Source organism: Sebastes fasciatus, chromosome 11 (genome assembly GCF_043250625.1).
Source record: "Sebastes fasciatus isolate fSebFas1 chromosome 11, fSebFas1.pri, whole genome shotgun sequence".
NCBI classification, from domain to species: Eukaryota; Metazoa; Chordata; class Actinopteri; order Perciformes; family Sebastidae; genus Sebastes; species Sebastes fasciatus.
The window spans coordinates 31,300,451-31,322,309 of record NC_133805.1 but is presented as its reverse complement, the minus strand read 5'-3'; the positions used below and the strand labels follow the sequence as shown (position 1 = coordinate 31,322,309).

Here is a 21,859-nt window from a genome sequence, read left to right as displayed (position 1 = left end):
TCTTGACTATTGTAATTCACTTTACGTTGGTGTTAGCTGAGCCTCTTTGTTTTGCCTGCAGCTTGTTCAGAACGCGGCAGCTCGTCTTTTAACTGGTACTCGTGAGCACATCACCCCGATTCTGGCTTCACTTCACTGGCTAACTGTGCCTTTTAGGATTGATTTTAAGATTATTGACATATAAATCATTAAATGAGCAAGCTCCGACCTATCTCTCTGATCTTTTAAAACCACATCTTTTATCAAGGACACTCAGATCCCCTGAGCAGTTGCTTCTGACTGTCCCGAGGTCGAGGTTGAAGCTCAGGGGTCACCGAGCCTTTTCAGTTGCAGCTCCAAAGCTCTGGAACGCTCTGCCTCCACGTGTTCGGCTGTCCCCCACACTGCCTGTTTTTAAATCAAACCTCAAAACGCACTTTTATTCCTTGGCTTTTGGCTCGGCATGAGAGTTGACTATTTTAATCCTTTTTTCCTTTCCTATTGGTTTTAATGCTTTTAATATTTTAATGTCCTGTTGGTTTTAAATTAGTCTTAGTGTTTTATTGTGTTGTTTTTATGTATAACTGTACAGCACTTTGGTCAACTTTTGTTGTTTTTAAATGTGCTTTATAAATAAAATTGGATTGGATTGGATACGAGCAACCACGATACATTCGGCTGAGAGTCACCAGTTAACACGGTTAGCAGACACTCGGGTAGGTGTTGTTTATGAAGCCGATCGATCAATGATGTGTACTTTGTGGTCATTAGGTTGCCCTAGTTAGAGCAACTAACGTTATCTTTCACAATAACGACACAGTCAGTTAGTTGATTGAGTTAATTATACCCCTGCGACAACTTAGCTATTCAAGTGTTCATACTGTGAAGGTGATTTACCTAAAACAAAATGATCCACCGAGTTACAAACGTCTCTTTCCCAATGTAGGTGTTTTTGGGCCAAAAGGCATCACACGACGGACACAGAAGTTGCAGTACTACTGGTTGGCCACTACAGAAATTAGATTCAAGGCCGGCGCTCTTCCTGGGGGCTTGATTGTAGGGAGACGCCACCACAGTAATGGCAACTTGTTTACTTCCGGTATTTCCCCGAATTCGTCTATAACGACTATGGATTTGATCCTCTAGTGTCTGGCTTCTTTTTCACGCTGCTTTTTCTAGATGCTTGTGGTGACGGGTGACAATGAAAACAGTGACATTGCCGTTGTACTTGTGTACTTGAATTCATTATTGTTTTTTTTACTCTGTGCTATATATTTTTTTATTCTTTTATTAATTGACTGCTTTCTGTTTAGCCAAATTGCCCCTCTGGTTACATTAAAACTTCACTCTTCAGTTGAAGAGCCTCCCTGAGTACCAGCAAGTTTCATTTGTGGGCTCCTGCATTTTCATCCAACTGGGTTCAGGTTAACTTAAAGCCCTGGATCTGAGGGTGTTGCTGTGGTTCCCAGGCTCATTCTCCAGAGTCTCTGCTGCAGGCTGCCCCGGCAGTCATCCAGCTGGATTGATAAAACTGTTTTGTCACTCTGCTCCCTCATTATCCAGCTGCTCTGCTCTCCCCTCAAGTTTTTCCACTTTTTCCTCTTTATTTCAAGTATTTGAGAGTAGTCGGTGTCAACTGATGAGATTTTGGAAAGAAATGAAACTGCATTTAAATGAATTCCTCCAGAATAATTTGATCTTCCCCTGACGGCTGGCTGACCATCCATCCGTCCCTCAGTCTATCTGGCTTCCTCTCTGTCTTCCTGCCTGTCTGCACACCATGTTAGCCAGCCAAAGTTCTGGGAGCCATTTGGACATATTTGCTCTTCTTCTCTGTGCTACAACATAGTTGTACTGATACTGAGGACAAACAATGTACATTCAATCAACAACAAAGAATCAGTCCAAGTAAATCCATATTAAACTCCTGTGCATAAGTAATTTATGAACTACATGATTAACTTCCTCACCAAAATTGGGCAGATGATTTGGGCTCTGACAAATTTCCTCTCAAAAACATTTTCAATGAAGGAGGAGAATTGGAATGCTATTTTCAGGTTTAATGAAACCCCCTTTCCTCTCTTTCTTTAATGAGGCCATTAATGCACGAAGAGCTCTGGTGGATCCATTTATGCTCGGGTTATCTACAGCGCTCTGATTGACGAGTTGATTAAATTCCTCTCAGCACCCTTCAAAATTCAAATTTGATACTCATTTCAGAGTGTCAAGCTTCCTGGACTTCCATATTTAGATTATTAGCGCCTACATAGCGCCTCATGTAAAGTAGTAAATAGTGTATTTTCAGCCAAGGTAAAATTCATATGTGTTCCAGTAAAAACTGTACAGAGATGACCAATGGATTATTGTTTTACTGTAGTATATGGGTGTAATGTGCAATACAGTAAATGCATTAGTAAATACAGCCTTTTTTGGACTTGGCAACATCAAACACAACTTATTTGCTGCAGAACATTAACTTGTTGAAAAGATTCCACTTTTCATTATTGCCTTCAGATAGTTAACTTTGATATAGAGGAAAACAGAAAATACTAGGGGTGGGGGGAAAAATCGATTCACCTATATATCACGATTTTTCAACCATTTTGAAATTGATTTTTTAATGCCAGAATCTATATATTTGCATCATTTGAGTATATGCGGATGTAGAAGGAAGTTGCCGCTTTTATCGTTGTAGTCTGAGTAACGTGGCATCATATCTGCTCTGTATCCGTCAACCAAAACAAACCGCAGCTGACCGCAACGAGGAAGTAGAAAACGTTGGAGGGTCAGCGTAGATACGACTTGAACCCTCACATGTTAAATCCAGCGTGGTAAACACTACACATCCAGTAAAGGATGGAAACACTTTAGGTTTCACACATTGCAGGAAAAGCAGAGTTGGACATCACGGCTAAAGCTGCATGCTAACTCTGTCATGGACAGGAAACGTTATCGTATCGCGGTAACGTGCGGTCAAGCCGGCCATCACTCTCATCTCCGTGGTCAAATCGGCTGAAGCCACAACTGTTGAGCACCCATATACTGACATTTATTTAAAATGCATTCAAACGGCCCCGATGGAGCTGACCATGGATGGATAAAGAGAACGGAGCTGACGGGAGAGCTAGAGACCACCTTGGAGAAGTTAGAGGAAGTAGACACGTGCGACTACGTCCAGTTTTCAAAATAAGGTGTTAACAAAGGGAACTGTATATACAAAATACATCTATGGAAATAAGATTGATTGGTTATATTCACCAGAAATATAATACATTACATGTCCCTTAGAAATGAAAAAGAAAATACCACTAATTTGTGAGAGAAATGTCTTTATTCTTTGATTTTTGGGTTGCTGAAAAAAAATAAAATAATAATTCCTGACAATGACTGATATATTTGACTTCAGGACATCTCTGACTACATACATGCTGAAAATCAAACATTTTAATGTATATATAATTAAATCATAATATCGAATCGGCACCCAAGTATCGTGATAGTATCGTAATCAGGAGATAGGTGTATGGTCCCAGCCCTAGAATATACCATTTACTCTTTAATGTAATGAGACTTATTTCCTTTTGAGCTGTTATTTTGATGTCTATTGTTGACTTTTGAGAAAGTTCAGTCTGTAGAGCAGAGCTTCTGTCTGTTGGTGTCTAATCCAGCAGTAAGCATGTTAATTCCTGGCAGAGACGAGTTGCTGTGAACCGACCAACAACTCGACTGTCTGAAGCTTCCAGCAGGCTGCCGCCAGTCTGATCAGCTTTGTTCCAAAACAACAAAAACCTGAGTTGCCCTGAAAGAGAAACCAACAGGATTAGAGAAGCAGCTGTGTGTAGTTGTCTAACATCAGAGTTTTCAAGGATAAAACAGAGGAAAAGTTATACAGAGCTCACTTTTAATGCTATTTGGATCTCCTTTCTTGTCTGGCCTGGTTTCATAAATCCAGGATTATAAAACACCTCCAGGCTGTTTTTAACCGTTATTGAACCAGACCGTGTTGCGGAAAAAACATTCATATTTATAGCATCAGACAGGAGGACCTGCTACGAGGTGAGGGAAGGTCAGATAAGGTAACTCAGTCACACACAAAGACTCTGTCAGGTTCACCTCCATCCAGCAATGTGAGCCTGAGCAGAAGGGGCTCAGTACCTTGCTCAAAGGCTCAAACCGCGATTTGTAATTTTGACTGGACCACAGAGGGCCAGCCCTACAAACGCCTGTCACTGACTGACTGAGTGATGAAGTTACACGATTTGTCGGCTGAGTGTTGCAGTTTCCTCATTGGTCATTGCTCTTTCAAAGTTTTTTTGTTGTGACATTTTTTTATTTATTTTTTTATATTAGAAGAGATGTAGACATACAATCAGCAAAACAGCAGTGAATACAGGTAAACAAAAGATAATCAAACCAAACATTATCTATAAAGGACTGGTCAGTAAGATTAACAAAAATATGACAGACCAGACAAAATACAAATATTAAGACATCTACACACCCACGCAAATAAAAAAAACGTATACAGTAGATATATATAGATATATATATATCTATATATATAAATATATATATACACATACACACATACGCACATACCTACACATACACCCACACACACAAATAAACATGCATACTAACATATTGCACGTATATACAGTACATGTCTGGAATAGGAACAAACATAAGTAATATTGATAAAAACGGTGTTGCTTCAACCCTTATAAAATAAACAAGTATTATAACATCTGAATATGTCTACAGCAATCGGCAAAGAAACAGATTATATAGCCCAAACATGGAACAAAGAACAAAAAATATCACAGGTCAAGACCAGAGGGAGATTCACGAATAAATAGATAGAAGTTACATTTGAGAACTAAAGAAACAGGTAAATAAAAACAAAGAAAAAAAAGGAGGGAGTTCTCTTAAGTCAAGAGGCCTTTAAGATCCTCTACTGTTTTGGCCCAAAGACTTAGAGTTTCCTCTTTTGCTCCACGGATGCATGCCGTGGACAGTTGCTGCCGAGTTAGTGTATCTGGAGGCTTCCACCGAGTTGCGACCATCTTCTTGGGCGCTACGGGTACAACCAACTTCCTTCAAGCCAAAAAGGTCAACTGGAGGGAGTCCTGGTGGCTGAGTGGTTAAGAAGCATACTGTTCTTTGTTGTATGTCATCTCACTATCTCTGCGTTTCTAGCCCAGCTCTGTCACAGTCAATATTCTAGCTGTATACCCACTTATCCCATATAAAAGTATATAGGTAATGAATCGATGGATATCTTTTACAACACATTTATATTTTCCATTTTTCCATTGATTAATAAAGTATGTGGGTAAAGACACACCAGGGATATTATTCTTACAATACTGACCTCCAAATACACTGATTTGTTTTTCCCAGCGGCCAGCAGTGATGAAGACATGCAGCTGCAGACAGACAAGAACCTGTCAGCTTAACAAAACCTCATTCCTCTCCTCAGATCAGATGAAGAGCAGCTCACCTGTAGTCCACCCAGCGGAGCCAGGAAGCGCCTCTCTGAGGAAACCTGCTGCTGTCTTAATCATCTGACTGGCTGCCTGCAGGCATTTCACACCATCTGTCAGGTAAGGTTTAAACAACACACAACTATCCCTACCTGAGGCTCTCGAACTCTTAACAATATTCCTTTTCACACAAAACCTGCCAGAAAGAAACACTGGATCTGGTTTGAAGCGGACGTTTTGTGCACTTTTCACAGATTTCTTTTTTTTTCTTCCAGTCATTAATTCTTATAGAAGTTCATTAAACCCAGACAGCAGAGGTAATTATATAAGTCGTTAAAGTGCATGGCTGGTAGGTAATCCTCGTCAATCCCTGATTAATATTTCATATTCTTAGATTTAATCTCTTCAGATAGACAGATTAATCATTGATCGTCAGAGGATTGATATCAGAAGGACGTGATGATAATTTGAGTGCTATTCATTTGTTTTCAACATATAACTGAATGCTTTTTGGCCCAGATGAGTTCTTAGAGTCTATTTCATCACATCAGAGTCTAATTACACTGTGTATTCTGATCAGCTGTATACTAATCCTGCAGATTCACTCATTTGACTTTTGTCACAAGTTAACAAACTTGTTACCCATTTTGAGTTCTGACCATATTTAAACCCTCTGAGGTCCAACTCCAGTTTGGTGTTTTTTGGATAAAGTGCACTGAAACTGCTGACAGCAACAAAAATATTGACATTTTGTTGAACTGTAGCTACAAGTGCATTTTATAAAGTTACTTCAAGGAACAGTGTGTAGCATGTAATATTATATCAGTATGTTTTCTTTAGTGTATAATCACCTTTCATTACCGTAGAATGAGTCGTTTATATCTACATAGGGAGCGGGTCCTCTTCATGGAGTCAGCCGCCATGTTTCTACAGTAGCCCAGAACGGACGAACCAAACACTGGCTCTAGAGAGGGACATTTGCGTTTTCATGTTTTCGCGTTGGCCACCGTAATTCTCCTACACGCTTGCACGCGGGAGAAGTTTCCGTTGGTTGTAATCTGCAACCTCACCGCTAGATGCCACCAGATCCTACACACTGCACCTTTAAAGGTATAGTACAGGTGTTTGAAGTGGGTTTGTATGAGGTACTTATCCATAGTAGGTGTAATACTTACAGTAGATGACAGTCGGCGCGTCTCCAGCATGGTGAAACAGACAGGAGCACAGAAGCAAAGCAATACAGTTTTGTGGACGGGAACGGCAGAAAAATGTATTTTAGCCACCTAAAACAAAGGCTCACCTAAAAAATGTATATCGGTTTAAGTGTATGATTTATTTAGAATATTTTCCGATGGCAAACTGAACTGAAAGTGAAACATATCTACATGTAGACTGTTTTTGTCATCTGAGCCTTCTGGCTTTGGAGAGAGCATAGATAAGTTTCACTTTCAGTTCAGTTTCCCAATGAAATGGCTACCTGAAGGCAAGATGAAGTAGTGAAAAAATTCTAAATATAACGTACATTTAAAACGGATAACGATTTTTTTAGGTGAGCCTCTCTTTTCAGTGGCTAAAAGCCACAGCACTGTATTGCTTTGCTCCTGTCTGTTTCTCCAAACTGGGGGCACGCTGACCGTCATCTACTGTAGGTAATACACCTACTATAGATAAGTACCTCATACAACCCCACTTCAAAACACCCAAACTATCAGGCTTTATTATTATTATTGTTATTATTAAAGGATATCTTACATTTGTAAAGCAAAACTTCTGATCTCACTTCAAAGGTTTATTTTTTTAAGCGATGAAAATATCTTTATTTTCTCCACTCACTTTTAATAACTTGTTAATAACCTTTTAAAAGAGTTCTCCACCGATTTGGTACTGCAGTCCTGTAACATTGTCAAAAATAAAATAAAAAGTACCCTGTGGCAGTTCGGTTGGAAATACGGGTGTATACGGGTGTGTACTTCAAGCAGTGGCTAATGTAGCTGTGAGCTGCTAGCCTCAAACAGAGATGAGGAAGCGGGCTGCAGAGGTCTGGTCAGCTCACTTTCTATTCTTTCTAACCAGGTAAAACACAGAGTCTTGGATTTGAGGTCTCAGAGTTTAAATGTCTCTGCAGGTCTGTCCTCTTTAGAGAGACTCCGTCCGTTTAACAACTGTAATTGAAGGTTAAATTAAAAAGAGACATGAAACTAGAAACAGACCCAATTTGACATTTATTAAAATGTGTTGGCAGCAAACAGCATGACTCCGGGACGCTGAAGCCCAGTGGGGAACATTCTGTGCTGCTCTGCCAAAATAAAATGTGTTACATGAATAAATTAATGAACTCTGAATAAAACTGAAAGAAAAAAGGCTGAAGATCTGCAGAAAGAAGGCTCAAATGGTGTCAATTGCATCAAAATGGAAATATATTAAAATATACCTTCATTCATATGTTTATGGAACAGAATTACGGGCTTTAATTGATCCCAGTCTGTGAAAACAGGATCGAAATCATGTTATTTAAAAATATGAAGTGATTTTAATATAGTGCTATTTCTCTGTAATTCAAATATATATTTTGTTGTGACACAGTTAAGTATGAGACACTACAAATCTTCCTGATGGCTGCAGGAATGTTTTTCAAATCGACTTTAAGTATCAAGTACAAGGACACTTTACATTGAAACTGGCTATGTGAGAGAGCACACACAGGCTCCTCCAGCCTGCTCCTCTACATTCATGTGTTTTTGATAAAGCTGCAGGGCAATGCCATGACCTTTCTGGAGGTCAGATATAAACAAGGAGGTGTACATATGTGAAATACTGACATACACACACACACACACACACACACACACACACACTACAGTCTGGCTCATCCACCAGCATGGAACTGAGGCATCTCCAGGGAACATCGCAATCCATTTGACAAGAACGTAAAGAATGATTATTTTGCTCAGTAGTAACAACAATGTAAATATGTCAGCAGGAGCTCCAGATGAAGAATATATCCAGACGGAGTTGAGTAAAATCTGAAATAGGGCTGCAACTAGCAGTTACTTTCATTGTCGATTAATCCGTTGATTATTTTCTTAATTAATCGATTAGTTGTTTGGTCTATAAAATGTCAGAAAATGGTGAAAAATGTTGATCAGTGTTTCCCAAAGCCCAAGATGACGTCCTCAAAAGTCTTTTATCCACAACTCAAAGATATTCAGTTTACTGTCATAGAGGAGTAAAGAAACCAGATAATATTCACATTTAAGAAGCTGGAATCAAAGAGTTTGAATTTTTTTTTCTTAAAAAACGGCTCAAACCGATTGATCGATTATCAAAATAGTTTGCGGTTGATTTAATAGTTGAACTAATCGATTCATTTCTCTCCAGTTCCAATCCGACATGCCGCCTAAAATCAGAATCAACTTTTTTTGTCAAGTATATTGACACATAAAGGAATTTGAATCTGTTTGTAGGTAGGTCTCAAAATATGTATAAAAGATTTTAGACATAAGCAGTACTTTATATTAGGGCAGTCAATCGATTAGAAATATTTAATCGCGATTAATTGCATGATTGTCCATAGTTAATCGTGATTAATCACAAATTAATCACACATTTTTGTATCAATTCAATTGTACCTTAAAGGGAGATTTCCAGAATTCCAGGTCCAGAATGCCCACTTTGTGCGGAAGAAAGAATAACATGGAAAGAAAAAGATAGGTCTTCGGTTTAAGCCGACTAAGTGTGGACATATTCTATCATTATGGTCAAACTCCAGCTCTAAACATTTACAGTTACATTTCTTCTGTTGTGCTTTATGAGCTCTTTCTAGAATAGACGCTGCATAACTCAGCGCTGTTTGGCTTAAATGGGTCTTTAATTAAGAGCCGACAGAAGGGTGAACCTCTCATTCCAATCATTTGTACCAGTGTACTGTACACAGATCAGTTGACTTCTCTCTGAAAGTCATTGATTTCTCTGCCTCTTTTCTGGCTTCCAGCAGCTTGATCTCTGCTCTGCTCTCTAAGAAACTCTGAGTGTCTTTTCTGTTTCAGCCAACTGGCCGGCCGGTCGGGCAGCAGGCCTCCAGCAGCCTGCAGCTGCTGCTGTGAATATAAAGCAGAGTCAGAGTGCAGCGATCAACAGCCCGCTCCATCTGGTACTCAACAAACAGTTAATAGAAGCGTGGACATAAAAAAGACGAGGCAGCGGCTCAGGAACAACTCACAGTCACTTTGAGCCTTTAATGCTTCGGTTTACTCCATTATCTGTTCTACTGACAGCTCACGGTGGCTTTGACCCGCCACAGTACACTGCTGGATGATTGGAACCACTTTCAGTCAGAGAATTTAGACTAAAGCCCTGGTCCCACCAGAAAGTGGCACACATTCAACAAACGACCACAGTATGTGGTTCTAGAGGCTCAGTGACGGAGGGACTACTAGCAGGGCTAGTTGGTGAACTGCTGTAGTTGGTGATCTAACCGCTAACAAGCTCAGCACATGCTAGCTTTAGCCAATCACAATATCTCTTTGAGCTTCGTTCCATTTCCTCTGTACTCTTCAGTTTACTCTCCTGTTTCATTCTGTACATCATTACATTCAATGACGAGTTTCATTAACCGGGAGAAAAGCATGCTAACCGCTCCCTAACTGTCTGTTAGGATGTTTGTTAGCTTAGTTGCTAACGGGACTGTCTGTGAACCATTCCTCTTTAGGTAGAGTGGGTTGTCCTCTAACCACAAGGTCGGCGATTTGATCCCCGGTGCCTACAGACTGCATGGCGAAGTGTCCTTGGGTGAGAGACACTAAACCCCAAGTTGCTCTCCGGGCGCTTACAGCAGCCTAAAAAGACTTAAGATGGGTTAAATGCAGATGTCCAATTTCATGTATGTACCTGTATGTACTATGACAAATAAAGGTTTCTTCTTCTACTCAGACAGAAGAGGTTAAACAAAAGTGGATGAGTTTGCCATGTTAAGATTTGAGCATATTTTTTATGCTTTATTAGACAGTTTAATAGCCCACTTTAGAGTCAGGGGAGGCAATAGAATTGGATGTTGTGCATTTGTTTAACTCCGTCAGTATAACTATCATTCAGTTATGATCAATAAAATTAGAAAGCTTTAGGATCTCCCCAGCTCATTTCAGTCTGCTTCTCAGGACAAATTACATTCATACAAGTCAAGAGGTTTTGGCAAAAGTAAGCGTTTATTCATATACAATGTTTTATTTTAACCATGTACGCTCATGTTTTTTTCATTCTCTCTCTGTCTCTCTTCCAGATAAAGAAGACATTATTTTGAATATGTCTTGTTCACTTCTTGTTTATTTTAATGAATGAATACTTGACAACAGTCTTCTAAACTATCATCAAACTATCTCAACTTTTTAAAGTTTTCTCATTTATCCAGCATGGCAATAATAACGCGTTAACGCAAATCATTTCAACGCCATTAATTTCTTGAACGCATGAATGCAATCGATCTTTCGGAGATTGCAACGGGTTCAAAAGCTAGAGTGAAGCTACTGGCATCATATGAAACCAGAAAACCTAAGGAATCCATCGGTACCAACCATGTCATACTAGCTTGTCACGAAAGAGGTTAAATAACGCTCCAAACTTTTGCTAAATTTAAGTAAGGCAAAACTGGCATGGTCATTTTCAAAGGGGTCCCTTGACCTCTGACCTCAAGATATGAGTCTCCCCTTTACAGACATGCCCACTTTATGATAATCACATGCAGTTTGGAGCAAGTCATAGTCAAGTCAGCACACTGACACACTGACAGCTGTTGTTGCCTGTTGGGCTGCAGTTTGACATGTTATAATTTGAGCATATTGTTTTATGCTAAATGCAGTACCTGTGAGGGTTTCTGGACAATATCTGTCATTGTTTTGTGTTGTTAATTGATTTCCAATAATAAATATATACATACATTTGCATAAAGCAGCATATTTGCCCACTCCCATGTTGATACGAGTATCAACATGACAACATGACAAGTATCAACTTGACAAATCTCCCTTTAAGGTATATTTTGAACAGATAAAAAATGTGTGATTAATCACGATTAACTATTTTAATTGATTGACGGCCCTAATAATAATACAATATAGTTTAGCTATAATATATAATAGCTTCTTCTCTTTTGGACTGATTTTGGTCATTGTCAAGATTGCTTCCTTCCATTATGGGTCAAAATTCACCAAAATTAACAGATCATGGCGATTCCAGTGGGAAAAATAGAATTTGCCATGAAATTTCACCAATCCCAGTATGACCTGACCTTTATTCTGTTGTCGAAATTAACGACAGATAGAATAATTTATTGTAAAATGTTAGCACAGTGAACACACTACAACCTCCCTCCATGCTGTTCATATGTTAGAGAAGGCTCTTATCTTTCAGAAACAAGCATGTGACAGATAAGATTATTGACAACAGGATCAGACACCAAATGAGAACTTGTGATTCTTATCAATATTTATCCAGAGAGTCACACAGAATTACTAACAAATCCTGAGTCAATGTTTTCCTCAAATATTCACACTGTTTGTACATGAATATTCAGCTTTCCCTCATTATGTATGAAAAAAATGTGCCCAAATTTGCTGTTAAACACGGTAAAGTGTGTGAAAATGAACTACTACAAACTAAATGGAAGAGGCTCTATACAGAGATTAAACCAGGATCAGTTTTATTCACACTCAAACCTGCCTCTCTCTCTCTCTCTCTCTCTCAGCTCATACTCATGCTGCTCTCCTTTGAGTCAATTCAGAGTCTGTTCGGCTGTTTTGGAAGTTACCATGGCAAAAAGAAACAAAAGAAATGCTCCATTGTTGATGATGTTGTTCAGAAGTACCGTGTTGCCTCTCCACAGGGATTACCGTTTGAAAATATAATGACAGCTTTGACCGGCTAACTTGGCTGTTTAGTAGTGAGGGACCCTTTGGGAGTCAATGGCTGAATGAGTGCTCAATCAAATAAAAACATGTTTTTATGGAAGTATATTGACGACAAAAGATTTAAGAGAGAGCACGAAACAAAACAAAACCGAAATCCCCTGAGCACAAACTCAAAGTGAGAACAGAGTGTCACCTGGAAGTGCCGGGTCATACTGTTAGACCCCCTCTTCTAGTGAGGCCTAGCTGTTGTTTGCTAGGAAATAACACAACAATAGTCACAACACATCTCCTCCTAAAACAGCAGGATTAAACAAATGGGACCGAATATGTTAACTAGTGAGTTTCAGAGCTGCTGGTAATGTCACAAAGCAGTGAATACAGGTAACATAGACAGCAGGCAGGGTCAGTTCAGTGATTTATGAAGGTACAGAAGTTTACTGGTAGGTCCAGATAGGCAGGTCCAGGTGAAGGGGCGACGAAGGACAAATGGAAATGGCAAGTAAAAAAAAAAAAACATTGCAAGAAAGCAGCTTAAAGAGGCAAAGTCTCGCCCCTTCCAGTGCACCCCATGGGACCTCATATCAGAAAATAATATGTACGGTAGTCAACGACGAGAGACAAATATATTTTTGATCCCGTTTGAATTGCACCATGAATCACACATGTGATTAAGTTTGTCAATTTAAAAGATAATTCTTCAAGTCCAGAAAGTCACAGTGGGTTGAGGTTTGTCGTGGTATCATTTAGTTTGGTGTGACACTGCTCAGTGAACTACATCTCTCGTCTCGCACAATATACTCACCGGCCACTTTATTAGGTACACCTTGCTAGTACCGGGTGGTCTTCTGCTGCTGTAGCCCATCTGCTTCAAGGTTGGATGTGTTGTGCGTTCAGAGATGGTATTCTGCATACCTTGGTTGTAACGAGTGGTTATTTGAGTTACTGTTGCCTTTCTATTATCTCGAACCTCTCTGCCCATTCTCCTCTGACCTCTGACATCAACGAGGCATTTCCGTCCGCACAACTGCCGCTCACTGGATATGTTCTCTTTTTCGGACCATTCTCTGTAAACCCTAGAGATGGTTGTGCGTGAAAATCCCAGTAGATCAGCAGTTTTTGAAATACTCAGACCAGCCCGTCTGGCACCAACAACCATGCCACGTTCAAAGTCACTTAAATCCCCTTTCTTCCCCATTCTGATGCTTGGTTTGAACTTCAGCAAGTCGTCTTCACCACCTCTAGATGCCTAAATGCATTGAGTTGCTGCCATGTGATTGGCTGATTAGCTATTTGTGTTAACAAGTAATTGAACAGGTGTGCCTAATAAAGTGGCCGGTGAGTGCATGTCACCAACACTAGCTAGCTAGCTTACTTAGCTATGCTCCTCGCACAAATGAAACATTATCTCACCTGATGTGTTTTATCAGACTCCTGGTCTTTTTATCAGCCAGGAAGAGAGAGAACGATCCGACCTGTTGCTGGTGTGAGTTCATCCCAGTAGGAAACACACAGACATCGTAGCTTCAGACAGAGAGACGTCACTTACAAGACTTTAGGGTGTGTAGTCTTTCTAATTACGTATTTTCACACTCTGATACTTCAAACTGAGACTTTCTTGAATTACAAAATTATGTTTTAAATTGATAAACATCATATGTGTAATTCCTGGTGCAATTCAAACAGGATCAAAAGATTATTTGTCTCTCGCCGTTAACTACCGTTGATATTTTTTACAGAAATAAGGTCCAATGGTGGTCGCACAGAACACCAATGAAGAGGCCTTGTCTGATGGTGTGATGTCACTTTGGCAGTCCGTACTTGCGACCCTCACGAATGCGCCAATCATAAATCAAGCTTAACTCTCCTGCTGTGTGTGGGTTTGACCCCTCAGGATTTATTATTACGTTTCAAATCCCTCCTGCAATCAGAAGCCTGCTGTTTCCCTCTCGGTGTGTTGTTACGTATCTCAGGTACACATTATTTTAAAGCTTGTCACCCGTCTGATTTGAACATTAAAGAGCCAGCTGGTTTCTCTGTGTGCGGTGTCTGCAGGCCACCGAGGTGTGTGACGCTCATGTTGAGTGTGTGTGTTAGTGCACGGTGTGATCCCTTGTTTCTCGCAGAGTCTGGCTTCAGTGTTATCTGATTCCCCCACTGTGTTTGCTCTCAACAGTTTTTTTTTATCATCGGACTCCCCTGCTGTCTATACTCAGTAGGTTTTCATTATCAGATTCCCCTGCTGACTCTCTCTGCACGTCTTCCCCTCTCCTCTCTGTTTTCACCGCTTTTATCTTGACCGTCCAATGAATACAACCAAAAGCTTCTCTCATAAATGTATTCAGTTAATATTCGGTGCTGGACCTGATCAGTTGAACATGATGACATAACCTCGTCCCCAGGCGGGTTCTGTGATACACAAATTGGTCTGAAACTCCTGCTGTGTATTAATTCCTTGTTGCTTTGACCCACCTGTCGTAATTAAAAGCACATTCACTCTTGAGTTAAAGGCCAAGAGCCAAGTTTCCATTCAAATGTCATACATGCAAATATTGACAGAATTTTCAGAAAAAAACGTTAAAAAGATAATGTGCGATTTGTGTTAACACGTTATTATTGCCATGCTGGATAACTGAGAAAACTTTAAAAAGTTGAGATAGTTTGATGATAGTTTAGAAGACTGTTGTCAAGTATTCATTCATTAAAATAAACAAGAAGTGAACAAGACATATTCAAAATAATGTCTTCTTGTCTTTCACACTGGTTTTCTCTTCGTCTGCTTGTACCATTCGATGTCGCTCCGACATTTATCTGGAAGAGAGACAGAGAGAGAATGAAAGAAACATAAGCGTACATGGTTAAAATAAAACATTGTATATGAAGAAACGCTTACTTTTGCCAAAATCTCTTGACTTGTATGAATGTAATTTGTCCTGAGAAGCAGACTCAAAAGAGCTGGGGAGATCGTAAAGCTTTCTAATTTTATTGATCATGACTGAATGATATAGTTATACTGATGGAATTAAAAAATGCACAACATCCAATTCTATTGCCTCCCCTGACTCTAGAGTGGGCTATTAAACTGTCTAATAGCAGCACAGGTAATTATTATCATATGTACTTACTCAGCGAGATGCAAGGAGTTTCTCCCATCATGCTGCGTAACTCGATTTCTTTCATCCTGATGGAGAGTTCACACATTTCTTTCACCTCGCTCCATGAGGCTGAACCGGGATCCTCTGCTGTGGCACTGAAGACTTCCAGAGGTCTGTAATCAGGCACTGCCAAACAGCCCGATGTCGTCAAGGCTGCTTGAACTCCTTTCTGCCAAGTGGTTGAGCTGTATTGACCAGCGCCGGATTTGCAATCTTTATTAGAAGAGTCTTCAGTGGAACTGATGGTCGGAGAGTTCAGCTCTTTTGGTTTGGGGTCAAAAGGAGCCCAGATTGTCTGGTTTTCTTCTGTATTGTCATGGATAGAGGGGAAGTAACTGACAGCAGCCATGTTGCTCCTTGAGTGCATCATTTCTGGTTAGATTCAAAGTGGAGGGCATCATTAAGAGTTCTAGAAGCAGGAGCGGTTGTATAGGTTCAATAACAAGAAGACACATAATAGAGTCTAAATGAAAAGAGTCTGCACCTTAGTAGCAAGGATTACTAAATATTTATGGTATTTGGGGAAAATATGCTTATTTTCTTTCTTGCCAAGATTTGGCTGAGGTGATTAATAACAGCTCTTGCGCTTGCGCAATTCAAACGGGTTGCGCTACACAAAATGGCTCTTGCATAGAAACTAGGGCTTCATCCAAAATCCCATACTGTGCACTACGTACTCAACAGGTGTACTATCATTCAACGTACATTTTTGTGAATAAACAGCAGTAGCCTATTTATCTTTTCGTACCCACTTAGCAGTAATTTACGTCGTCACTTCCCGAGAGCCTCCTTGCCGGTTGGAGATGTGTGACCATGGTAACCTGTGCCAACCTCCTGTGACCAAAACGACGGTTTGTGAGAATCAAAGTCTGAATTAATTTAAGTTATATATTATGTCTAGCAAAGTAAAATCTTACAGTTAAACTGAAGCGTTATTGATTTTACAGAGCTGTCCGTCAATGTCCGATTTGAACATTGTCCTCCCTACTGCACTGCATTGTGGGAATTATGAATTTCGGACGCAAACCAATATGTCCGAAACCTTAGTATAAAACAGGTAGTACACGTATTGCATACTATTTCTGGTGAAATATTACAGTATGCAACGCTTGACACCACGGTGGCATAAATATCCCACAATGCAATGCAGTAGTTATGACAACGTTCATAATGGACTTGACGGACAACTCTGTCACATCAATAATGCCCCAATTTAACTAAGTATAGTATTTCACTTTGCTAGACATAATATATATTTTAAATTAATTCAGACTTTGATTCTCACAAATCGTCGTTTTGGTCATATGAGGTTGGCACAGGTTACCATGGTTACATGTCTCCAACCGGTAAAGGAGGCTCTCAGGAAGTGACGACGTAAATTACTGCTCAGTGCATCGGAAAAGATCCATACTACTGTTTATTCACACAAGTATGTTGAACGATAGCACACATATTGAGTGTATAGTGCATAGTATGCGATCATAGTTGCCAAGTCTGCTTATCATAAGCGACTTTGGGCTTGTTTTTCTTAAAAGTTGCTTTCAAATATTGGTAGTGGGCTTGTTTCTAAAGTGTAGTTGCTTATTTGGGCTGTCTCTCCTCTATACCGGTCTAGTTTGCCCTGTTGCAGGATCCATAAACAACACAGATGCTCACCGCCACCGCCACCGCCGCCGCCGCCGCCACCACTGCCACCACTGCCACCACTGCCACCACTGCCACCACTCTGTGTTGTTGTTGTGAGACAAATCTCCGTGGGGTTGATGGAGTTTAGATAATAACGCCAGGTACTAAGTGGGCAAAATATAACAAAAAGTCCAACAAAGACTGGGGAAAAGAGAGCGGACTTAAAGATTGGACTGCCCTCAAGTGGGGGACGATTCGACGGCAGTTTGCTGTTTTTCTAAGTGTTGGTCAGTTAACAAGAAGTTATAAGCTAAAAATAGATGCAAAAATGAGATGAAATGCATGCAATCAAAAATAAATTCTTGCATAAATATGAAGTGATCAAGTGGCCGCCTATCTCTCTCACATTGTGGTAGGTGGGTAAGGTCGCTAGTTTTGGGCGTTTTTTGGGGGGAGAGTTCCTTCTTTTGGGATCGTTTCTCTCGACCTGGTTGCTTGTTTCTCCCGTGAGATCTGACAACACTGTACGAGATGTAGGACGCAGCCAAAGTCAGTAGCGTCAGCTAGTTTGAAAGGAGCTAGCTAAATAGTCACAGTAGGCTAGCTAGTTATTAAGAACTTTGGGAGGACTTGTCGTTCAAACTCTTTAGCTGGAGTCTAGTCCTCCACGTTATGTGGGTAAGTTTGATTCGTAGGTTTAGTCAGGCTAAAACTGGGCAAAAGGAGTAGCAATTTTCCAGAGATAATAACAAGTAAGAGTTTAGCCATTACTACGCTACAGGTGTGTATTTGTGTTGGTTAGCTAAGGCTACGGACATCATGTAGGTGACGGTTCGACCTAGAAGCTGTGATGGACAGCTCTCCTAGAGTGAGTTATTAACCATTCAGCTCAATACATGATGACCAATAGCTGGTTATTAGTCAGCAGCAGGAGAACATGTAGAACTGGAGGAGCAGCTGGCATCAGAGAGGTTCTAAGAAACGGCTTTATTCAACATACAGTACATCTGTACATAGGGACTAAAGGAAGAGGAGGGTTCTGAGGGTGGAGCTGTGATGTAAAACCATCTCCCTCTCTCCCCTTCTCTCTCCCTCTCTCCCTCCTATCTCTCTCTCTCCCTCCTATCTCTCTCTCACCCCTCCTATCTCTCTCTCACCCCTTCTATCTCTCTCTCTCTCTCTCTCCCCTTCTTTCTCTCTCTCTCTCTCCCTCCTCTCTATCTCTCCCTCATCCCTTCTCTCTCTCTCTCTCTCTCTCTCTCCCCTTCTCTCTCTCTCTCTCTCTCTCTCTCTCTCACGCTCCTCTCTATCTCTCCCTCCTCTCTCCCCCTTCTCTCTCTCTCTCTCTCTCTTCCTCCTCTCTCTCTCTCCCTCATCCCTTCTCTCTCTCTCTCTCTCTCTCTCTCCCCTTCTCTCTCTTTCTCTCTCTCTCTCTCTCTCTCTCACGCTCCTCTCTATCTCTCCCTCCTCTCTCCCCCTTCTCTCTCTCTCTCTCTCACGCTCCTCTCTATCTCTCCCTCCTCTCTCCCCCTTCTCTCTCTCTCTCTCTCTCTTCCTCCTCTCTCTCTTTCTCTCACCCCTTCTATCTCTCTCTCTCTCTCTCTCCCTCCAGTCGTGTTTTTTGGAGCTCTCTGTTGGAGGTGTAGAGGAGAGGTTTTTCCGTCTCTCTCCTCCAGCAGCCTCCTTCATCTCTTCTCCATCATGGATGTTGGGAGTAAAAGAGTCGCTGGGATTATCGCTCAGGTCGTCCTGCTTCTCTCCAGCTCGTACGGGACAACCGGACAAGGAGAAGGTGAGCAGGCTGGGAGCTTTTCTTTACTTTCTTTACCGGAGGAGGAGACGGAGTGAGTCCGGAGTGAGTCCGGAGGAGAGGCTTTAAACGGGGGCTTCATCCTTCTGTGCCACTGCCTGGACTAATACAAAGCTCCTGCTCTCTGAATGCAGGGATATCTCAGCTGTTTGTCTCATGAACTACTCCATCAGTCTGGGAAAGTGCAGAGCTTTGTGTTATCTGAAGGGTTTTGTGTTTCTTGGTTGCGCATCAGCGCCAATAAGGAGAGTTTGATGTGAATAAGGAATTCATTTTGGTGTATTTATTATGAGAACTGGATCAGTTTTAACAAGTCACGTTAAGCAGAAACAGAAGTATTTGAACTTTTTAAGCAACGTCCTTGCTTTGTTTGTTTGACTATATTTGAAGACTGACTGTGGTCAGGATTCCTCCTGAAGAGCTGCATTTGAGGATGCTGCTGCTGCACAGAGTGCAGTGTGTGATGTGATGTGATTCACACAGCTGGATGTTTGGCAGTGAAAGGTCTCAGCTGTGTATTAGTATCCTCTGTGGGCTGAAAGAAGCATTGTCTCCACTATTAGAAGCCAGCTCATCCACCGTGTGCAGAAAACAAGGTGATCTGTTTTCTTTCTGCTTAATTTGGTGCTCAATGCAGCATGAGGAGCTTCCTGGGACTGTGCCACGTTCACGCATACACACGCACGCACGCACACACGCACGCACGCACACACACACACACACACACACACACACACACACACACACACACACACACACGCACACACACACACACACACACACACTCCAGAGAGCAGCCAGAGTGTGAAGGTGTGAGTGAGGGAAAAGGTTCTTTGCAGGTTGGGGAGGTGTGTTTGAGACTGAGATGTTGCTGGTTTGATTGTGTAATGGTTGACATTACCAGTTTGTATTCCCTTAAGGGCCTGTTTTGACATTAACATGTGGTCGTTTCAGGTCTGAAGCTGTGTCAGTGTGTGAATAAGTACTGTAGTGGGGCGTTGCTGTTTTGCTTCCCTGGCTGAGAGAGGAGGAGAAAGAGAGAAAGGGGGGTAAATCCAAGAGGAGAGAAACAGGATGAAAGGAGGAGAGAGAGGGCAGTGATGTATGCTGCTATGTAACCGAAACAGATGGCAGGAAAAAGTCCTCCATCCCTCCACTGTGTTATTCTCCTCTTCCACAACAGAATGGTCTCTTGTCCTCCTGTTTCTTGGCTTGCCTGCCTTTGCTGTTAAAGACAATGTGACTCGTGCAGAATACTATTTTCATCTTCCTCTTCTCCTCTGCTTCTGTGTCTTTTTTCCCTTTTCTCATCTCTCCTCAAACCCACCCGTGTTGTCTTTCAACCTCTTGAACCCCATAGTTAATACAAACTCATGCTGTGCACTCAAACTTTGCTAAAACCTGCAGATCTTTATTTCTAGTCTATTTCGAAATCTAGTGGAGTGGAATATGTCAGGCTGGATTTTTAAAGAAATGTGTATAAAATGATGCTCAAAGAATATTTACATTTGCCGGGATGGTGTGACTATAAAACATGGAGTCTTGGGTTTTTACTAACTCAGAGTACATGATACTGATAGTGTGGAACAAGATGATTTCCAACCTTCAAGCTGCTTAAAAAGAAACAAACGTGCAGCCTAATCATACAAAAAGTGTTTTAGAGACTGATCTCTGACTGCTGCAGTTTAGTGTTACAACTATTGCTGTAAGATAGTGAGACAATCGGCAAGATGAAGGAAGGATAGAGGAGATGAGGAAGGAGGAGAGAGTGTAGAGTGTATATGAATACAGTGGCTGTATCTGAAACAATATACTATACTAGTAGTAGGACTATGTACTGATTTGGACAAATTTTCGCATGTAGTATGCAAAGAAAAGCAAAATCTCCCGTATGCCAAAAATACCTGGATGTCGTACTGACTCGGAAAAAATCTCCAGTATGCATCGGACCAGTCTACCTCGCCTACTGTATCCCACAATGCAAAGCGCTGGAGCAGTAACGGCTATGGTCACAACAGCAGCAGCAGCCAAACATGGCACATTTTTTCCATTCTGTGTAGCTATTTCATCACTAAATTCATTTCAGAACATTTTTGAGGAGAGAAATCGACTGCGTCGATTTTGAATATTGGCAATTTTACGATATTAGATGGCGAATCGAACATTTGCTCCAACATTTTCGGAGTTTTGGAGCTCCACAAACTGCTGTGACAGCTAGCTAGCGCCTGTCGGGGTCGCCACCTCTCCAGCAGGGTAGTCACGCTCACAGACCGCTATGAGCTGGAGCTCTCTAGAGACCGGTCTGTAGACGAGAGGCTTTTATTTCCTTGTTGACGGATAGTTTTGTTTAAATATCACAACACAAATGTCTATTAAAAAATTAACGTGAATCTGTGTTTATCTGCCTTTTTTGGAGTTGAACAGCTCCACAATGGCCCGCCGGCGTAGCTCGCTGGAGAGACGGCCAGTGATGCTCACAGAGCGGCTACAGAGCAGCAGACTGGCGAGGGAAGAGGAGAGGGAAGAGGAGAGGAAGAGGAGAGGAGAGAGAAGAGGAGAGAGAAGAGGAGAAGGAAGAGGAGAGGAAGAGGAGAGGGAAGAGGAGAGAGAAGAGGAGAGGGAAGAGGAGAGGAAGAGGAGAGGGAAGAGGAGAGGAAGAGGAGAGGGAAGAGGAGAGAGAAGAGGAGAGAGAAGAGGAGAGAGAAGAGGAGAGGGAAGAGGAGAGGAAGAGGAGAGAGAAGAGGAGAGGTAAAGAGCAGCCTCTGACAGGTCAGAGAGATTCCTGCTGAGACAACGTGACCCTTTTTAACATTCCTCTAATATCTGGAGGGAGATCAGTCCACTGTTTAGTTGCTGGAACTGAAAAAGCAATGTTGTGGATCATGTTTGATATTTACCGTCTCCCCT

General features: G+C 41.3%; 1 protein-coding gene and 1 long non-coding RNA gene across 3 annotated transcripts in view; one reads left to right on the top strand and one right to left on the bottom strand.

Annotated features, from left to right (window-relative positions):
• Positions 1–15,021: 15,021 nt before the first annotated feature.
• On the bottom strand, positions 15,022–16,033 carry LOC141777729 (uncharacterized). Its single transcript, XR_012595959.1, has 2 exons — positions 15,487–16,033; positions 15,022–15,172 (listed from the first exon to the last, which is right to left on the bottom strand). It is a non-coding gene; the product is annotated as an uncharacterized LOC141777729 (long non-coding RNA).
• Positions 16,034–18,728: 2,695 nt separating this feature from the next.
• The window catches only part of LOC141777744 (contactin-associated protein-like 4), a 168,494-nt gene continuing 165,363 nt past the window's right edge, over positions 18,729–21,859 (top strand). For both annotated transcript variants that reach the window (XM_074652267.1, XM_074652266.1), the window contains exon 1: positions 18,729–18,934. In XM_074652267.1, the coding sequence (XP_074508368.1) occupies positions 18,844–18,934 (91 nt within the window). In that variant the 5' untranslated portion in view covers positions 18,729–18,843. The remainder of the gene's footprint in view (positions 18,935–21,859) is intronic.